The 19,177-nt window shown below is 42.8% G+C and overlaps 1 protein-coding gene across 1 annotated transcript in view; it reads left to right on the forward strand.

Annotated features, from left to right (window-relative positions):
• The window catches only part of LOC140453953 (dynein axonemal heavy chain 8-like), a 1,210,036-nt gene extending 1,201,216 nt beyond the window's left edge, over window positions 1-8,820 (forward strand). Inside the window, exons 94-95 of the mRNA XM_072548830.1 lie at window positions 2,118-2,239; window positions 8,533-8,820. Of these exons, the coding sequence (XP_072404931.1) occupies window positions 2,118-2,239; window positions 8,533-8,820 (410 nt within the window). The remainder of the gene's footprint in view (window positions 1-2,117; window positions 2,240-8,532) is intronic.
• The last annotated feature ends 10,357 nt before the right edge of the window (window positions 8,821-19,177 follow it).

Genomic DNA, 19,177 nt, shown 5'->3' on the forward strand with positions numbered 1-19,177 from the left:
TTTTCAGGTTTGTAAGATGTAGATAATGATGAGGGTTGAGCATGGTGTTCCAGGGATGTGTGCTACTTATAACCTATAATGATGATTTAGATGAAGGGACAGGGTGCATTAGTGCCAAGTTTGCTGATGTATAAGAGGCAATGAGAAAAGCTGTTGTGGAGAGGGCACAAAGAGCATGGAGTAAACATTTGGCAGCTTGAGTATAACATTGGAAGTTGTGAGGTTGTCCACTGCAGAAGAAACAATAGAAAAGCAGAAAATTATTTGAAGGAAGAGAGATACTGTAGAATGCTGCAGTAAAAAGGAATTTGAGTGTCCTGGTACATGAATCAGACAAAGTTAGCATGCTGATACACCAGAGATTAGAGTGGCAAATAGAATGCAGTTTTTATTGCAATACAGCTGGAAAATAAAAGGAGGAAATATCTCAATAGTGTATAGGACTTTTTTCCAAAGAACTATGTAGATTTTTGGTGTCCTTTTTCAGGAAGATATATACTTGTATTGAAGGCAGTTCCGAATAGTTAACTGGAGTGATTCCTGGAGTGCAGGTGTTGTGTTATGATGAATGGTTGAACAGGCTGACCCAATACTTACTGGTGTTTAAAAGAATGAACTGTGATCTTATTGAAGCATCTAAGATTCTGGGGCCACTTGACAGGGTAGATGCTGAGGTGAAGGTTTCCCATGAATCTATAACCAGAGGGGACAGTTGAAAAGTAAGGACCCTCTCATTTGAGATGAACGTGAGGAAGAAATTTCTTCTTTTGGAGGATTTTTAATTTTTGGAATTCTCTACCACCAGGAACATTGGAGGCTCTGCCAAGGAGACTCAAGGGGCTACATGGTCTACTCCTTATGTAGGTGCAATTGCAACATTGCAAAGACATTTGGATAGATACAGAAATAGGAAAGGCTTGGAGGGATGTGGGCCAGGCGCAGGCAGATGGGACTGGTTTACTTTGGGATTATGTTCGGCATGGACCGGTTTGGATCAAAGAGTCTGTTTCCATGCTGAATGATTTTGTGACTCTTACAGAGGATAATTTAACCAACATGGAAAGAGGCAGTCTTACTGACAATGTAAATAAGGAGTCAAAAGTGTACTTCAGGGTTAGGTATGTCAGTACTGTCTCATACTGTTGGAAGGACAGAGGTGATCACTGATCAGGGAACACAGCTTGTGGCTGGGACCAAAGACAATGGTTTCATTCTTCCAATATTTTGTTGAAGGAAAGTTTTGAACTACCTTTTTCATTTGTTCATCAAATAACTCCAAACATTGGTGGTAGCAAGGAAGAAAGCCTTAGACTATGGGAGGATATAGATGGGCTGGACAGATGGGCTAATCAGTAGCAAATGGAATTTAATCCTAATGCTGGATAATTAATTAATTAGTTCTGCATTTCAGGAGGACTCAAAAGGCAAAGGAGTAGTAGGAGGTTCAGAGGTTCAGAGGGACCTTGATGAGTATGTCCATAGGACCTTGAAGACAACAGGACAAGTAGATAAAGTAGATAAACACAACATATGAGATACTTGCATTTATTAGTTCAAGGGTAGAGATGTGCTGCTGGAAAAACACAGCAGGTCAAGCAGCACCCAAAGAACAGGAGAATCGACATTTCAGGCAAAAGCCCTTCATCAGGAATCCTGAGAAGGAATCTCAGGATTCTCCTGCTCCTTGACCTGCTGTGCTTTTCCAACACCACACTCTTGACTCTGATCTCCAGCATCTGAGGTCCTCACTTTCTCCTCCTTTATTAGTTTAAGTAGTTGAATGCAAGAGCAAGGTGGGTATGAAAGGGTTATATATAACATTATTTAGGCCACAGCTTCAGTACTATGCACGGGTTCTGATCGTCACACTATCAGAAGGATGAGATTGCACAAAAGAGTGTGCAGAGGAGATTTACCAGCAATGTCTTGAGGACAGTTAACATTGAGCAATAGATTTTAGCCTTGCCAAGCATGTCTACATCCTGTAAAGTAATTTTAAAAACTATCCAGTGACTAAGATGGAATTGGTTTGTATTCTACTTCTGTAAGAGCAGCAAGTGGATTTATTATCTTGTATAGAAAAGAAACAAAATAATTTCTGTTTATTCTGTACACAGGATTCTTAACTGCTATGAGACAGGAAGTCACACGTGCACATAAAGGCTGGGCACTGGACAGTGTCACTCTACATAATGAAGTAACAAAACTGATGAAAGATGAGATCAAAATACCACCTCCGGTTTGTATACAGTAAATTATAACGTGGTTAATTCCGTGATTTTTTTTTTCATTTGTGTGATGGAGGATTCACTGACTGGCCAGCATTTACTGCCCTCCACTAGTTGCCCTTGAGAAGGAGGTGGTGAGCTGCCTTCTTGAATCGCTGTGGGTTGACTCACAATTCTGTTAAGGAGAAAATTCCAGGATTTTGACCCAGTGACAGTGAAGGAAAGTGACATTCTGATTGCATGGAGATTAGGCTGGTCTGAGCATTCTGTACTATGCTTTCAATTTATCTTACGAGCATTCTGTTGGAGGGAGTCAGATACTGTCAGTCAGAGAATAGGGCAAAATAGGTCTGCTACATAAAATGGGGACTAGGAATATCAATGTTACTGACTATTGAGGCAGCTAAAGATATAAGAGCAGAAATTGGCCTTTCAACCCATTCGGCTAGCTCTGCCCATCAATGGGATCATGGTAGACCTGATAGTCCTCAACTCCAATTTATGGTTTTCTCTATAACATAGAAACATATAAAATGGGAGTAAGGCATTCTGCCCTTTGAGCCTGTGCCACCTTTATGTATAATTAGTCTCCTGTTCCTGCTTTCTCCCCATATCCTTTGATCCTTTCAGCTTGAAGAACTCTATCTAACTCCTTCATGAAAACATTCAACATTTTGGCCTCCAACTCTTTCTGAGGCAGATTCCTTCATTGTGTCTGCAGGTTCAAATCACAGCCACAAATCCTGAGCCTATTACAACTAGATCCTGGTGGAGCCCCAAATTGTTTCAACCAGACGAGAGGGGATGTTCCTGAAGTTATTACCATTCCAGATGGATTGCTCCTAGCTCCTGGCTGAGGAGGGATGAACTGAATCCCTTTCTTTATTTCCCCACACTATCAGTTAGTCACAACATTATGCAAAGAATCTCCTCCCTGTGTATACCTTCCTCCAAAATCAAATGAATTTGTATTTTAAAAGGAACCAATTTAACCAGGCTTTCTTGAGTTAACAAAAGAGCAAGTTTATTAGTTGCTAAATGTGAGAAGAAATAATAACACAAGTTAGACATGAGAAGTGATTTCAAGCAAAATAAAAAGTCAAAGATACACAATTCAGTCTCTGGGATGTTCATGAAGAGAAGATAGTGGAATTGATAGTGGAATTGATAGTTGAACATTTAAAGACTCTTGGCTTTGCAGGTTGATTGAAATTGTTTTGTTACTTTCAACTGGCTTGTTGGCCTCTCATACTTCTTGAATGAGATAGCCCTTCACCTGCAATATAGAGATGACTAGTGCACATTTTATTTTCTCTGTGATCTTTGCAGCACAGTGGTGCTTAAGCCCAAGTGATTATTAGTACCCCTTCTTCCATGGGTACATACAAAAAGAGAGTTGGACTGGCTTTTTATCCAGGTTCTACTGTATTCTTGAAAGTGGAAGGTGCAAAATATGCCTCGCACCTAGACTGTTGTCCTTTCTGCTACATGTTCGTAGCCTGAGATACCAGGCAATTGCAGTTCATTTTGAAGTCTGCTTTCTTCCTTTTAAGGCCATCTCTTTGAAGCCTCTTTATCACCTTGTCAGGAGCAACATTACAGCATCGTTCTTTCCAGAAAGCCACTAAATTTACATCCTACAATCATTCTGGTTGTAGCAAACTGCTTTTTAAAAGACGCGCTGGAATTAATTAGCAGTATGCCCACTTGGGGTTAAGATGCATGGTCATGACACTTACCCACTCATTCCAAGTTCCTATCCAGTCTGGAGGAGATGTCCTTTACCCAGGCACCAGTAGGGAAAAAAAGATTTCAAGACTCACACTGTCAGCTACAAAGAAACGTTTGAATCCACCAATGGTACAACCATAGCCATCTTCAAGAAACTGCATGCAGTTCAGATTTGTCTTTGACTAAGGATGAAGTCCTTTGATAAATAAACAGAGTAAGTTTATGTTATGTAGATATAGTTTCAAAAATTACTTGTTAAACTAACGTTATAATTTTTTTAAAATTAAAGGCTAGGCTTAAACAATAGGAACAGTGATACAACATTAACAAGGGAAAGGGAAACAATTTAGTGTGAGTAGTAATTTTTCAGTCTGGATGAAAGCGCACACTGAGGTCTCCCAAGAGTCATATTAGGACTATTGATACTTCTGAAACATTGTAATGACCTGAACTTGGATATAATTTCAAAGCTGATGAATGATGCAAACTCAGGGATGTAAACAGTAAGCATAGAATTAATCTAAGGAGGAAATAGAATGACTGGTTAAATTGGCAGACACTTGATAGATGAAATTTAACACAAATGTGTGATGTGATATATTTTGTTTGTAAGAATGAGGGAGGTAATATAAATTAAATGATTCAATTCTAAAGGAATTGTAGGAATCAAGAGATCTATGAGCATATGAGAGTAAAACAGCTCTGAATATAAAGACAGATAGCAAAAGTTTCTATAAATATATGAAATGAAAAGAAGTGGTTCAAGTAAACATTGGTTCTTTAGAGGATAAGAAGAGGGATTTATTAATGGGATATGAGGAAATTGCTGAAGCATTGAACAGGTATTTTGTGTCAGTCTTCACAGTGGAGAACATGAATAACATGCCAATAATCAACAAGGGGACGAAGGTCAATGAGGACCTGGGAACAATCATTATCACGAAAGGGGGCAAGCTATTGGAGTTAAAGGTAGAAAAGTCTCCTGGTCCAATTGGAATGCATCCCAGGGTACTAAAAGAGATGACAGGAGATATAGCAAATGCACTTGTGTAATTTTCTAAAATTCGCTGGACGCTCAGGCAGTTCCAACAGATTGAAAAACAGCAAATGTGATGGCACTGTTTGAAAAAGGGGGTTAGCAAAAGATGGGGAAATGTAGACTGGTTAGCTTACCTTCTGTAGTGGGGAAAATTGTTGAGTCTATTATCAAGAAAGAAATAACAAGGCATCTAGATAGAAATTGTCCCATTGGGCAAATGCAGCACAGGTTCATGAAGGGCAGGTCATGCTTAACTAGTCTACTGGAATTCTAGTAAGACATTATGAGCATGGTGGACAATGGGGACCCAGTAGATGTGGTGTATCTAGATTTCAAAGAAAGGCATTTGACCAGGTGTCACACAAAAGACTGCTGCATAAGATAAAGATAGAAGACATTATGGGTAATATATTAGTATGGATAAGGGATTGATTAACTAACAGGAAGCAAAGAGTGAGGAGAAATCAGTGCTTTTCTGGTTGTCAATCAGTGATCAGAGTGGTGTCTGAGGGATCAGTGTTGGGACTGCAATTATTCACAATTTACAAAGATGATTTGGAGTTGGACACCACATATAGTGTGTCAAAGTTTGTAGATGACACTGGGATGAGTGGTAGAGCAAAATGTGCAGAGGATTGTGAAACTTTGCAGAGGAATATTGATACTTTAAGGGAGTGGGCAAAGGTTTGGCTGATGGAGTACAGTGTTAATAAATGGTAAGTAATCCATTTTGATAGGAATAACAGTAAAAAGGACTTACTTGAGTGGTAAAAAAATTGCAACTGCAGAGGCACCTGGGTGTCCTTGTGCACGAATCACAGCAGGTTGGTCTGCAGGTATAACAGTGAATTAAGATTGCAAATGGAATTTTGTCCCTCATTACGAAAGGGATTGAGTTTAAGAGCAGCAAAATTATGTTGTAGCTGTATAGGATGCTGCTGAGGCCGCACCTGGAATACTGCATGCAGTTTTGGTTCCTTGCTTGAGGAAAGGATGTACTGGCACTCAAGGGGATACAAAGGAGATTCACTGGGTTGATTCCGGAGTTGAGGGGATTGGCTTAGGAGGAGAGATTGAGTAGATTGGGATTATATTCATTGGAATTTAGAGGGATGGGGGGATCATATAGAAACATATAAAATTATGAAGGGAATAGATAAGATAGAAGTAGAGAGGATGTTATCACTGGTGAGTGAAATTAGGACAAGAGGGCATAGCCTCAAAATTAGGGCGAGCAGATTTAGGACCGAATTGAGAAGGAATTTCTTCACCCAAAGGGTTGTGAATCTATGGAATTCCCTGCCCAGTGAAGTAGTTGAGACTTCCTCAATAAATGTTCTTAAAGTTAAGATAGATAATCTTTTGAACAGTAAAGGAGTTGAGGGTTATGGTGAGGGTGTGGAGCTGAAGCCATAAAATGTTTAGCCATGATCTTATTGAATGGCAGAGCAGGCTCAAAGGGCCAGATGGCCTACTCCTGCTACTTGGTAAAAACAATGACTGCAGATGCTGGAAACCAGATTCTGGATTAGTGGTGCTGGAAGAGCACAGCAGTTCAGGCAGCATCCAAGGAGCTTCGAAATCGACGTTTCGGGCAAAAGCCCTTCATCAGGAATAAAGGCAGTGAGCCTGAAGCGTGGAGAGATAAGCTAGAGGAGGGTGGGGGTGGGGAGAAAGTAGCATAGAGTACAATGGGTGAGTGGGGGAGGGGATGAAGGTGATAGGTCAGGGAGGAGAGGGTGGAGTGGATAGGTGGAAAAGGAGATAGGCAGGTAGGACAAGTCCGGACAAGTCATTGGGACAGTGCTGAGCTGGAAGTTTAGAACTAGGGTGAGGTGGGGGAAGGGGAAATGAGGAAACTGTTGAAGTCCACATTGATGCCCTGGGGTTGAAGTGTTCCGAGGCGGAAGATGAGGCGTTCTTCCTCCAGACGTCTGGTGGTGAGGGAGCGGCGGTGAAGGAGGCCCAGGAATAATGCCATCCCCTATTCCCAATTCCTCCGCCTCCGCCGGATCTGCTCCCAGGAGGACCAGTTCCACCACAGAACACGCCAGATGGCCTCCTTCTTTAGAGACCGCAATTTCCCTTCCCACGTGGTTAAAGATGCTCTCCAACACATCTCGTCCACATCCCGCACCTCCCCCCTCAGACCCCACCCCTCCAACCGTAACAAGGACAGAACGCCCCTGGTGCTCACCTTCCACACTACCAACCTTCGCATAAACCAAATCATTTCCGCCACCTCCAAACAGACCCCACCACCAGGGATATACTTCCCTCCCCACCCCTTTCCGCCTTCCGCAAAGACCGTTCCCTCCGTGACTACCTGGTCAGGTCCACGCCCTCCTACAACCCACCCTCCCATCCTGGCACTTTCCCCTGCCACCGCAGGAACTGTAAAACCTGTGCCCACACCTCCTCCCTCACCTCTATACAAGACCCTAAAGAGCCTTCCACATCCATCAAAGTTTTACTTGCACATCCACTAATATCATTTATTGTATCCGTTGCTCCCAATGCGGTCACCTCTACATTGGGGAAACTGGGTGCCTCCTAGCAGAGCGATTTAGGGAACATCTCGAGGACACCCTCACCAATCAACCACACCGCCCCATGGCCCAACATTTCAACTCCCCCTCCCACTCTGCCAAGGACATGGAGGTCCTGGGCCTCCTTCACCGCCTGATGTAGGGCTTTTGCCCGAAACGTCGATTTCAAAGCTCCTTGGATGCTGCCTGAACTGCTGTGCTCTTCCAGCACCACCATTCCTGCTACTTGTTCTTGCGTTTAGACAAGATGAGAAGACTGTTAAAATGTCTTTGGAATCCTTGGCTTTATTGATAGAGGAATAACACACAAAAGCAAGATAGTTCTGTTAAAGCTTTCAAAGTTCCTGTTAGATTATTGTGTTCAAATCCAGGTATTGCATTGTTGGGATGGTGTCAAGGCCTTGGAGAAAGTGCAAAAGAAATAATAAAGTATCACTCGGGACTGACAGACTTGAGTTGCATAAAGAAACTGGAGAAGCTGGTACTATTTTTCCTAGAAGAGAGAAAGTTAAAGAGCAATTTAATAAAACATTCAAAATTATGAATGGTTTTAAGGAATAAATAGGGAGAAATTATTTCTCAGGGTAAACAGTTCAGGTCCAGGTTAGACACAAAGATGAGGACTGCTGTGCTCTTCCAGCACCACTAATCCAGAATTTGGTTTCCAGCATCTGCAGTTATTGTTTTTACCACAGAGATGAGGAGTCCAATGTATTATTTTTAAAAATGTTTTTGTTATGCAGTGAGTTCTTGTAATTGGGAAGGTAATTCCTAGAAATTTTGTAGGAGGAAATTCAATTAGGAATTGAATAAATATATGAAACAAAAGAAATGACAAGGCTATAAGAATGAACCCAATTGGGTATTTTCCAAAAAGAGCTGGCTGAAGAGCCAATGAAATATCACCTTCTGTGCTGAAAAATTCCATGGTTTTATCTTTCCTCTAGTTTTGTTAACATTCAGCCTCTGTCTGCTTACCTGGCAGGAGGGAGTGTATATCTATGGCCTTTACCTGGACGGAGCTGGTTGGGACCGAAGAAATATTCGACTGACTGAATCAACTGCCAAGGTTCTCTTTACAATAGTACCTGTCATTTATATATTTGCCATCAATTCCACCGCACCCAAGGATCCAAAACTATATATCTGTCCAGTTTACAAGAAACCACAACGTACAGATTTGAAGTTTATTACTGCCCTCTGCCTGAGAACAGTTCAGCCACCTGACCACTGGATCCTGCGAGGGGTAGCTCTGCTCTGTGATATCAAGTAAAACAGCAGATACATAGAGAGAGTATGTTTTAGCTCCTGAATTTTTACAAAGTGCCTTATAAAATATAATAAGGCAATATTAAAGTGAAATGTTAAAGTTGTGCATTTACGTGTTCATATCACACTTTATAAAAGATAATACAAATACAATATATTTATTATTTAATAAATCAATTCACTTCTACAAGATTGTATCATACAGTATCTTATTTACTATTATGCAGTTGTTTTTATTTCGTTGATCTAAGCAGGTAAACAGAATAAAAATGATTGCAACAAGTAAGAAAAACAGGTAAAATATTTTCCAAGCTTGTCACTGTCGGTCTTTGACCCAGCATTCCCGTTGGAATAAGACAACAGCTCGATGCATGCATGCAGGTAAGGATCAGCTGGTATCAGCACCCTCAGAGTTAATTTCATTTCAACACCGTCCTCCACCTGCTTTGTTTCCAATAACTTCTCCCTTTTTATTCTATAAAACCATTCATGATATTTAAAGAGAACCTCCTCATAGCTCTTTGCTTTGTTTTTAGTTCTCCATTTTTTATATTAGTTTTTCTTACCATCGAAGAAACTCCAGTTTTTGCTGCATCCTGTATAATTTCTTCAAGAATGTATATAGTCTATGCTTGAAACCCAATGAATATTTGTCCTTATTTACACACTGTCTTATTTACCAATTTTTATTTCCTGTTTATTTGGACTAATTTTCAACCACCTTTGTCTCTTCTTTCAGTTAAAAATCACACAACACCAGGTTATAGTCCAACAGATTTATTTAGAAGTACTAGCTTTCAGAGTATTGCTCCTTCATCAGGTCACTAGTGGGGCAGGATCATAAGACATAGAGTTTATAGTAAAAGATCACAGTGTCATGCAATTAAAATGATATATTGAACACACCTAGCCTGCTGTTAAGTCTTTCATCTTTTAGAATGGGTTGCAGGTTTCAGTTCATTAATATGTAAATCCCAGAACTTCTTTTAAGTCACATTCTCGATATAACAAAGTGACATGTCAGCTTAGATAATGCATTAAAGGTGTCAGGTTAGAGTCTGTCTGTATCTCAATCTTGAGTCAGACTGGTTGTACTTCCAAAGTAGGAATATATAATATGTTATTTGGAATGACTGCCTACATTGACTGCCTGCAGGTTGTGTGCTTTTTGAACAAAAATAGATGTGTCCACAACTATAATTCTGCAAATGCAAATTCACCCCATATATATGTGCACCTGTACATGTCTGAGAGGGAGGGAGGGATAGGGAGAGTGAGAGAGCGAGTGTGAGTGTGTGCAGGTGAGTGTGTGCACATGTGCATACTTAGTAGAGTGTGTGCATGAATGTGATGGAGTTTAAGCCTCTGAGAGGATGGGTGCGTGAGTGTGCGTGAGACTATGTGTGTTTGCGTGTGTGCGTGCTTAGTAAATGTGCGTGAGTGTGAATGGGTGTGTACATAGGTGTGAGTGTGGGGGTTGTATGTGTATGTGTCTGAGAGAGAGCGCATGTATGAGAGAGGGTCTGCTTGAGTGTGTGAGTATGTAAGAGTGTGTGTATATGAGTGTTTCTGTGTGTGTGTGAGAGTGTATAGTGTAGTGGGGTCTTCTGAACCCAAGCTCCCAGTTGAGGCCATCCTCATGGGTACTGAAATTGGATATGTAGCAACTCTCCATTGTTGCACCTCCTGAAGTCAGCCTTGGAAGATGGTCACCCGAAGATACAAGGCCAAATATCCCTGACTGCTGAAGTGTTCCCTGACTGAGAGGGAACATTTCTGTCTGCCGATTGTTACACAGTGTCCATTCATCCGTTGTCGTAGTGTCTGCTTGGTCTCACCAATGTACCATGCCTCAGGGCATTCTTGCCTGCAGAGTGAATTTGCATTTGCAGAACTGTATTTGCAGATACATTCTATTTTTGCTCACACAACCTCTACTTAATATTTTATAAATTCCACTTTGGAAATAGAACCAGTCCGATTCAAGATTGGGATACAGACAAACTTTACCTCACACCTTTAATGCATTGTCTGAGCTGAGATGGCACCTATTTTTTATAAAACCTTCAGTTATCTTGAGAATGTGACTTAAAAGAAGTTCTGTGATGTTTGAGAAGATTTGTAATTCAGGTTGATGATAAGTATGTAAGTTAGCTCACTGAGCTGGAAGGTTTGTTTTCAGATGTTTCGTCATCATTTCCGGTTCTTTTTCTCAAGGGAAGGTAGATAGGATCTAAATTGATGTGTTTATCGATGGAGCTCTGGTTAGAATGCCATGCCTCTAAGAATTCTCCTGTGTGTTTTTGTTTCATCTCTCCTAGGATGTGTGTGTTGTCCCAGTCAAAGTTGTGTCCTTCTTTGTCTGTATGTACAGAAACTAGTGATAGTGGGTCATGCCTTTTAGTGGCCAGTTGGTGTTCATGTATCCTGGTGGCAAGTTTCCTGTTAGTTTGTCTGATGCAGTGTTTTTTACAGTTCTTGTCTGGTATCTTGTAAATGATGTTAGTTTTGCTGGTGGTATCAAATAGATCCTTTAGGTTCATTAGTCGCTGTATAAGTGTGTTGGTAGGTTTGTGGGCTACCATGATGCCAAGGAGTCTGAGTTGTATGGAAGTCATTTCTGATATCTCTTTGATGTAAGGTAATGTGGCTGTAGTTTTTGGTTGCATTGTGTCTGCTTGTTTGGGTTTGTTTCTGAGGAATCGGCAGACTGTGTTTATTGGGACCTGTTTTTCTTGAAAACATTGTACAGATATTTTTCTTCTGCTTTTTGTAGTTCTTGGGTGCTGCAGTGCGATGTAGCTCATTGAAATGATGTCTTGATGCAGCTCCGTTTGTGGGTGTTGGGATGATTGCGTCTAAAGTTAAGAATTTGGTCTGTGTTTGTTGTTTTACTGTAGATGCTCGTTCTGTGATTTACATATTAATGAACCAAAATCTACAACCCATTCAAAAAGACAAAAGACTTAACAATTTAGTCAAGATTAGAGTGGTGCTGGAAAAGCACAGCAGGTCAGGCAGCATCCAAGGAGTAGGAAAATTGATGTTTTGGGTAGGAGCCTTTTATCAGGAATGAGGCTGGGAGCCTCTGGGGTGGAGAGATACATGGGACGGGGGTGGGGCTGGGGAGAAGATAGCTAAGAGTGCAATAGGTGGATACAGGTGGGGATGAAGGTGATAGGTCAGAGAGGAGGGTAGACCAGATAGGTAGGAAGGAAGATTGGCAGGTAGGACAGGTCATGAGGCTGAGCTGTCAGGTTGGAGCTGGGTTAAGGTGGGGGAAGGGGAAATGTGGGAACTGTTGAAGTCCACATTGATGCCCTGGAGTTGAAGTACTCCATGACGGAAGATGAGGCGTTCTTCCTCCAGGCATCAGGTGGTGAGGGGGTCGCGGTGGAGGAGGCCCAGGACCTGCATGTCCTTGGCAGAGTGGGAGGGGGAGTTGAAATGTTCGGCCATAGGGCAGTGGGGTTGATTGGTGCAGATGTCCCGGAGATGTTCCCTAAAGTGCTCTAAGAAAAGGCGTCCAGTCTCCCGAGTGTAAAGGAGATCGCATCGGGAGCAACAGATACAATAAGTGATCTTTGTGGAAGATCAGGTGAAACTTTGATGCATGCGGAAGGCTCCTTTGGGGCCTTGGATGGAGTTAAGGGGGGAGGTGTGGATGCAGGTTTTGCAATTCCTGTGGTGGCAGGAGAAGGTGCCAGGAAGAGAAGGTGGGTTGTTGGGGGTCGTGGGCCTTACCAGGTAGTCACAGAGGGAATGGTCATTACGGAAAGCAAATAGGCGTGGGGAGGGAAATATATCCCTGTTGATGGGGTCCATTTGTAGGTGGCTGAAATGTTAGCAGATGATGCAGTTTATGCAGAGGTTGGCGGGGTGGAACGTGAGGACCAGGTTGGGAGGCTCTGTACTTGTTGCAGTTGAAGGGGTGGGGTTCAAGGGCGGAGGTGCAGGACGTGGATGAGATGTGTTGGAGGTCATCTTCAACCACATGGGAGAGTAAATTACGGTCTCTAAAGAAGGAGGCCATCTGGTGTGTTCTGTGGTGGAACTGGTCCTCCTGGGAGCAGATACCATGGAGGTGGAGGAATTGGGAATATGGGATGGCATTTTTACAGGAGGTAGGGTGGGAAGAGATGTAATCCAGGTAGCTGTGGGAGTTGGTGGGCTTGTAAAAAATGTCAGTGTTGAGCTGGTCATTGTTGATGGAGATGAAGAGGTTCAGGAAGGGGAGGGATGTGTCAGAGATGGTCCAAGTGAATTTAAGGTCAGGGTGGAATGTGTTGGTGAAGTTGATGAACTGCTCAACCTCCTCGCGGGAGCACGAGGTGGCACCAATGCAGTCATCAATGTAGCGGAGGAAGAGGTGGGGAGTGCTGCTGGTGTAATTATGGAAGATCGACTGCTCTACGTAGCCAACAAAGAGACAGGCATAGCTGGGGCCCATACGGGTGCCCATGGCTACCCCTTTGGTCTGGAGGAAATGGAAGGATTCAAAGGAGAAATTGTTAAGGTTATGGACCAGTTCAGCCAAACGAATGAGAGTGTCAGTGGAAGGGTACTTGGGGACGTCGGGAGAGGAAGAAACGGAGGGTTTGGAGGACCTGGTCATGGCGGATGGAGGTGTAGAGGGATTGGATATCCATGGTGAAGATGAGGCATTGGGGGCCGGTGAAACGGAAGTCTTGGAGGAGGTGGAGGGCGTGAGTGGTGTCTTGAATGTATGTGGGAAGTTCCTGGACTAGGGGAGAGAGGAAAGTATCGAGGTAGGTCGAGGCAAAAGTGAGGACTGCAGATGCTGGAGATCAGAGTCTAGATTAGAGTGGTGCTGGAAAAGCACAGCAGGTCAGGCAGCATCCAAGGAGCAGGAAAATTGACGTTTCAGGCAAAAGCCTTTCATCAAGAGTCGAGGTAGGTGGAGATGAGTTTGGTGAGGCAGGAGCAGGCTGAGTTTTGTTCAATATATCGTTTGGGTTGCATGACACTGTGATCTTTTGCTATAAATTCTGTATCTAATGATCCTGCCCCACTAGTTACCTGATGAAGGAGCGGTGCTCTGAAAGTTAATACAGTACTTCCAAATAAATCTAACATGGTGTATGTGATTTTTAACTTTGTCCATCCCAGTCCAACACCAGCACCTCCACAACATCTTTCAATATTCATATTAATCTGATTATTCCACAGTTTCCTTGATTTTAATACTTTGCATCTCTACACACAGCTCAAACCTATCGGTCTTGGCAATCTTACTCATTATTATCCTCCCTCCATACCATTTAATCTTTCATCCTTAAATTCCTGTCTATTTCTCACGCAATCATAAAGAACATAAATGTATTAAATAAGTAGAGATGTCCGGACAGGTGATGTGCTGTAGCTGTCTGATGTGGGAGCTGGTTGATCCCATTGTGAACGGCAGTGACCACATCTGCAGCAAGTGTTGGTTGCTGGAAGAACTCCAGATCAGAATTAATGATCTGGAATCTGAGCTTCAAACACTGCGGCACACCTGGAGGGGGAGAGTTACCTGGACGCTTTGTTTCAGGAGGCAGTCACAACCAGTAGATGAAGTAATTCAAATTCAGTCAGTGATCAGGGACAACAGGGTGTGACTGTATGTGAAGCAGTTGGGGGGATTCTGAGTTCAGGAGCGGAGGAGCCTCAGCCCTTGACCTTGTCCAACAGGTCTGAGATTTTTGCTCCCTGTATGGACAGGGAGACTGTGGACAGGATGAGCCAGCTGACCACGGCACCATGGTGCAGAAGACCATTCAACAGGGGCGGGGGGAGCAAAGAGACAAGTAGGTGTTATAGGGGATTCTATAATTGGGGGACAGATAATTTTCATTGTGAGCCGGATCGGGAGTCCCACATGGTGTGTCGCCTGCCGGGTGCCAGGGTGCAGGACATCTCTGACCGGCTTGAAAGGATATTGGAGTGGGAGAGAGAGGATCCAGTTATTGTGGTCCACAACATAGGCAAGGCTGGGAAGGAGGACCTGTTTGGGGAGTATCAGGCACTAGGAAGGAAATTGAAGAGCAGGTCCTCGAGGGTCATAGCCTCTAGATTACTGCCCGAGCCACATTGGCACAGGGATAAGAAAATTAGGGAAGTAAACTTGTGGCTAAGAGATTGATGTGGGAAAGACGGTTTCCGTTTCATGGGACACTGGCATCAGTTTTGGAACCGGGGCAATCTGTACCAATGGGACAGTCTCCACCTGAACTGATCTGGATCCAGTGTTCTGGCGAAAAGGATAAATAGGGTGGTCACTAGGACTTTAAACTTATGATCTGGGGAAAGGGAAGAGAAAAGCAACAGGCAGTATGGAGTCAAGTAGAAAGATAAGCAGCAGGTTGGCATGTGTGCAGGGTTTAAGTTCAAAGCAGACTAGGAATGAAGCAAAAAGGAAGGATAAGTTAGGACATACCAGTAGAAGTGATGGAAATCATGAGGATAAGAAAATAAGTATTAAGGTGCTTTACCTGAATGCTCATAGTATTCATAACAAAGTAGATGAATTAACAACAGAAATCATCGTGAATGATTATGATGTGGTAGACATCACAAAGATATGGTTGCAGGGGGTTCAGGACTGGCAATTAAACATCCAAGAATTTGCAACTTATGGAAAAGGCAGGGAGGTGGGCAGAGGGGGTGAGGTTGCCTTGTTAATTAAGAATGAAATTAAGTCCATACTGGGAGTTATGTCCAGACGTACTCGCAGAGGTCAGGACCAGGTGTGCAAGATGTACCAGGAAATAAATAGGGCATGTCAGAAAGGAAAGGTCATGGTGATCATGGGGGACTTCAATATGCAAATGGACTGGCATCCAAAGAAAGGGAATTCATGGAATGCTTACAGGATGTTTTTTTGGAACCGCTTGTGACGGAGCCCTCAAGGGCTATTCTGGACTTAGTGGTATGTAATGAGACAGACTTTATAAAAGATTATAATGTAAGGGAAGGAGGCAGAGATCATAATATGGTCAGAGTTCAGTCTGCAGTTTGAAAGAGAGAAGACAAAATCAGATGTAATGATGTTACAGTTAAATAAAGGTAATTTCAAGGGCATGAGAGAGGAACTGACAAAAATCGACTGAAAGCAGAGCCTAGTGGGAAAGACAGTAGAGCAACAATAGCAGGAGTTTCTGGGTATAATGGAGGACACAGTGCAGAGGTTCATCCCAAAGGAAAGAAAGATTAGCCGCGGGTGGGGAATTAGACAGCCATGGCTGACAAAGGAAGTCAGGAAATGTATCAGGAATGGAGAGACCCCATAAAGTGGGTAAGAGCACTGGGAATTCAGAAGACTGGGAAGACGAGGAAACAAACAGAGGACAACAAAGAGAGAAATAAGGAAGGAGAAGATCAAATATGAAGGTGAGCTAGCCAGTAATATTAGAAATTATAGTAAAAGTTTCTTTCAATACATAAGAAACAAATGAGAGGAAAAAGTAGAAATTGAGCCACTCCAAATTGATGCAGGAAGGGGAGTGATGGGAGGTAAGGAAATAGTTGAAGAACTTAATAAATACTTTGTGTCAGTCTTCACAGTGAAAGACTTGAGTCTTTCAACAATTTAGTCCCAACAATTAAGGAGTGTCAAGGGGCAGAGTTGAGTGTGGTAGCCATAACAATAGAGATAGTGCAAGAAAAGCTAAAAGGTCTAAAAATTGATAAATATCTTGGCACCAATGGGCTACAACCAAGAGTTCTGAGGGAGGTGGCTGAAGAAATAGTGGAGGTGTTCATTGTAATCTTTCAAAAATCACTAAAGTCAGGGAAAGTCCAAGATGATTAGAAAATTGCTGTTGTAACCCCCTTTTTCAAGAAAGGATCAAGACAAAAGATGAAAAATTATAGGCTGATTAGCCTAACCTCGGTTGTAGGTAAAATTCTAGAATTCAACATTAAGGATGAGATTTCTAAATTCTTGGAAGTGCAGGGTCAGATTAGAATAAGTCAACATGGATTTAGTAAGGGGAGATCATGCTTGTCAAACCTGCTAGAATTCTTTGAAGAGGTAACGAGTAGGTTAGACCAGGGAAACCCGATGAATGTTATCTACCTAGACCTCCAAAGGCCTTTGATAAGGTGCTTCACGGGAGGCTGCTGAGTAAGGTGAGGGCCCATGGTGTTCGAGGTGAGCTACTGGCATGGATTGAGGATTGGCTGTCTGACAGAAGGCAGAGAGTTGGGACAAAAGGTTCTTTTTCGCAATGGGAGCCGGTGACAAGTGGTGTCCCGCAGGGTTCAGTGTTGGGGCCGCAGCTGTTCACTTTATATATCGATGAAGTGAATGAAGGGACTGGGGGCATTCTGGCGAAGTTCGCCGATGATACGAAGTTAGGTAGACAGGCAAGCAGTTCTGAGGAGATGGGGAGGCTACAGAAAGGTTTAGACAGGTTAGGAGAGTGGTTCAAGAAATGGCTGATGAAATTCAATGTGAGCAAATGCGAGGTCTTGCACTTTGGAAAAAAGAATGCAGGGATGGGCTATTTTCTAAACAGTGAGAAAATTCATAAAGCCAAAATACAAAGGGATCTGGGAATGCTTGTCCAGGATTCTCTAAAGGTTGACTTGTAGGTTGAGTCCGTGGTTAAGAAAGCAAATGTGATATTGTCATTTATCTCAAGAGAGTTGAAATGGAAAAGCAGCAGTGTGATACTGAGACTTTATAAAGCTCTGGTTAGGCCCCATTTGGAGTACTGTGTCCAGTTTGGGCCCCACACCTCAGGAGGCATATACTAGCACCGGAGCATGTCCAGTGGAGATTCACACGGATGATCGCTGGAATAGTAGGCCTAACATATGATGAACGGCTGAGGATCCTGGGATTGTATTCGTTAGAGTTTAGAAGATTGATGGAATATCTAATAGAAACTTGCAAGATAATGCATGGCTCAGAAAGGGTGGATGCTGGGAATTTGTTTCCATCAGGCGGGGATACTAGGACCCACGGGCACAGCCTTAGAATTAGAGGGGGTCAATTTAAAACGGAAATGAGGAGATATTTCTTCAGCCAGAGAGTGGTGGGCCTGTGGAATTCATTTCCATGGAGGGTAGCGGAGGCCAGAATGTTAAATGTCTTCAAGGCAGAGATTGATAAAATCTTAATCTCGCAAGGAATTAAGGGATACGGGGAGAGTGTGGGTAAGTGGCGTTGAAATGCCCATCAGCCATGATTGAATGGTGGAGTGGACTCGATGGGCTGAATGGCCTTACTTTCACTTCTATGTCATATGATCTAACAGGAGAGATCCTCCACCTCACTGAGTTTGTCCTGCCAAAACTCTGCTAATTCTACACTTGTCCCACTTACCAGCATTTGACCCATAGCCTTGAATGTTGTGACACTTAAGTGCTCGTTAAAGGTTTTGCAATTTCCTATCATCCGGGGCAGTGCATTCAGATTCCAGACTTGCCTTAACTCTTCTCTAAACCTCCTGCCTTTCACCTTAAAATTGTGCCCCCTTGCATTGGCCTTTCAACCAAGGACAAGAACTGCTTTCTATCCACCCTGATTAGAGACAAAAAAAAGCTGCAGATCCAAGGTAGACAAGCAGGAGGCTGGAAGAACACAGCAAACCAGGCAGCATCAGGAGGTGGAGAGGTCAATGTTTCGGGTGTAATCCTTCTTCAGGATTAGGGAGTTACTAGTGATATACCACAAGGATCTGTTTTAGGGCACTGCTGTTGTCATTTTTATAAATTACCTGGATGAGAGTGTAGAAGGATGGCTAAGTAAATTTGCAGATAAAAGGGGTGGCTTATCCACCTTCCATGCCCCTTGTAATCTGAAGCACATCTTTCAGGTCTCCCCTCAAACTTCTCTGCTCCAAGGAAAACATGAGTTTTACCAGCCTCTCTTCATAGCTACAGCACTCGATTCAAGGTAACATTCTGGTGAATCTTCTCTACATCCCCTTCAATGCAATCATGTCCTTCCTTATCATGATCAGGACTGTACACAGTACTCCAGCTATGGCCAAATAGAAGTTCTATACAGCTCCAGCGCAGCCTCCAGTGTAACACGATCTTCACCTTATGAACCTGTCATATCACCTTCAGGGATTTGTGAACCAACACTCTAAAATCTCTGTGTTACTCGGAATTTCTTAGTGTCCTGCTATTCATTGAGTAATCCATTGTCTTGTTGCTGCTTCCAAAGTGCATCATGTCAATTATCAGGATTAAGTACTATTTGCCACTCACCTGACCAATCCATTTATATTCTTCTGTAACCTAGGACCTTCTTCCTCACTGTCAACCACCTGGCCACCTGTTCAAGAAAGGGATTAGAAATAGCCCTGGTAATTATAGATCAGTGTGCCGTACTTCAGTTGTGGTTA

This window comes from Chiloscyllium punctatum, chromosome 3, assembly GCF_047496795.1.
Source record: "Chiloscyllium punctatum isolate Juve2018m chromosome 3, sChiPun1.3, whole genome shotgun sequence".
NCBI lineage: Eukaryota > Metazoa > Chordata > Chondrichthyes > Orectolobiformes > Hemiscylliidae > Chiloscyllium > Chiloscyllium punctatum.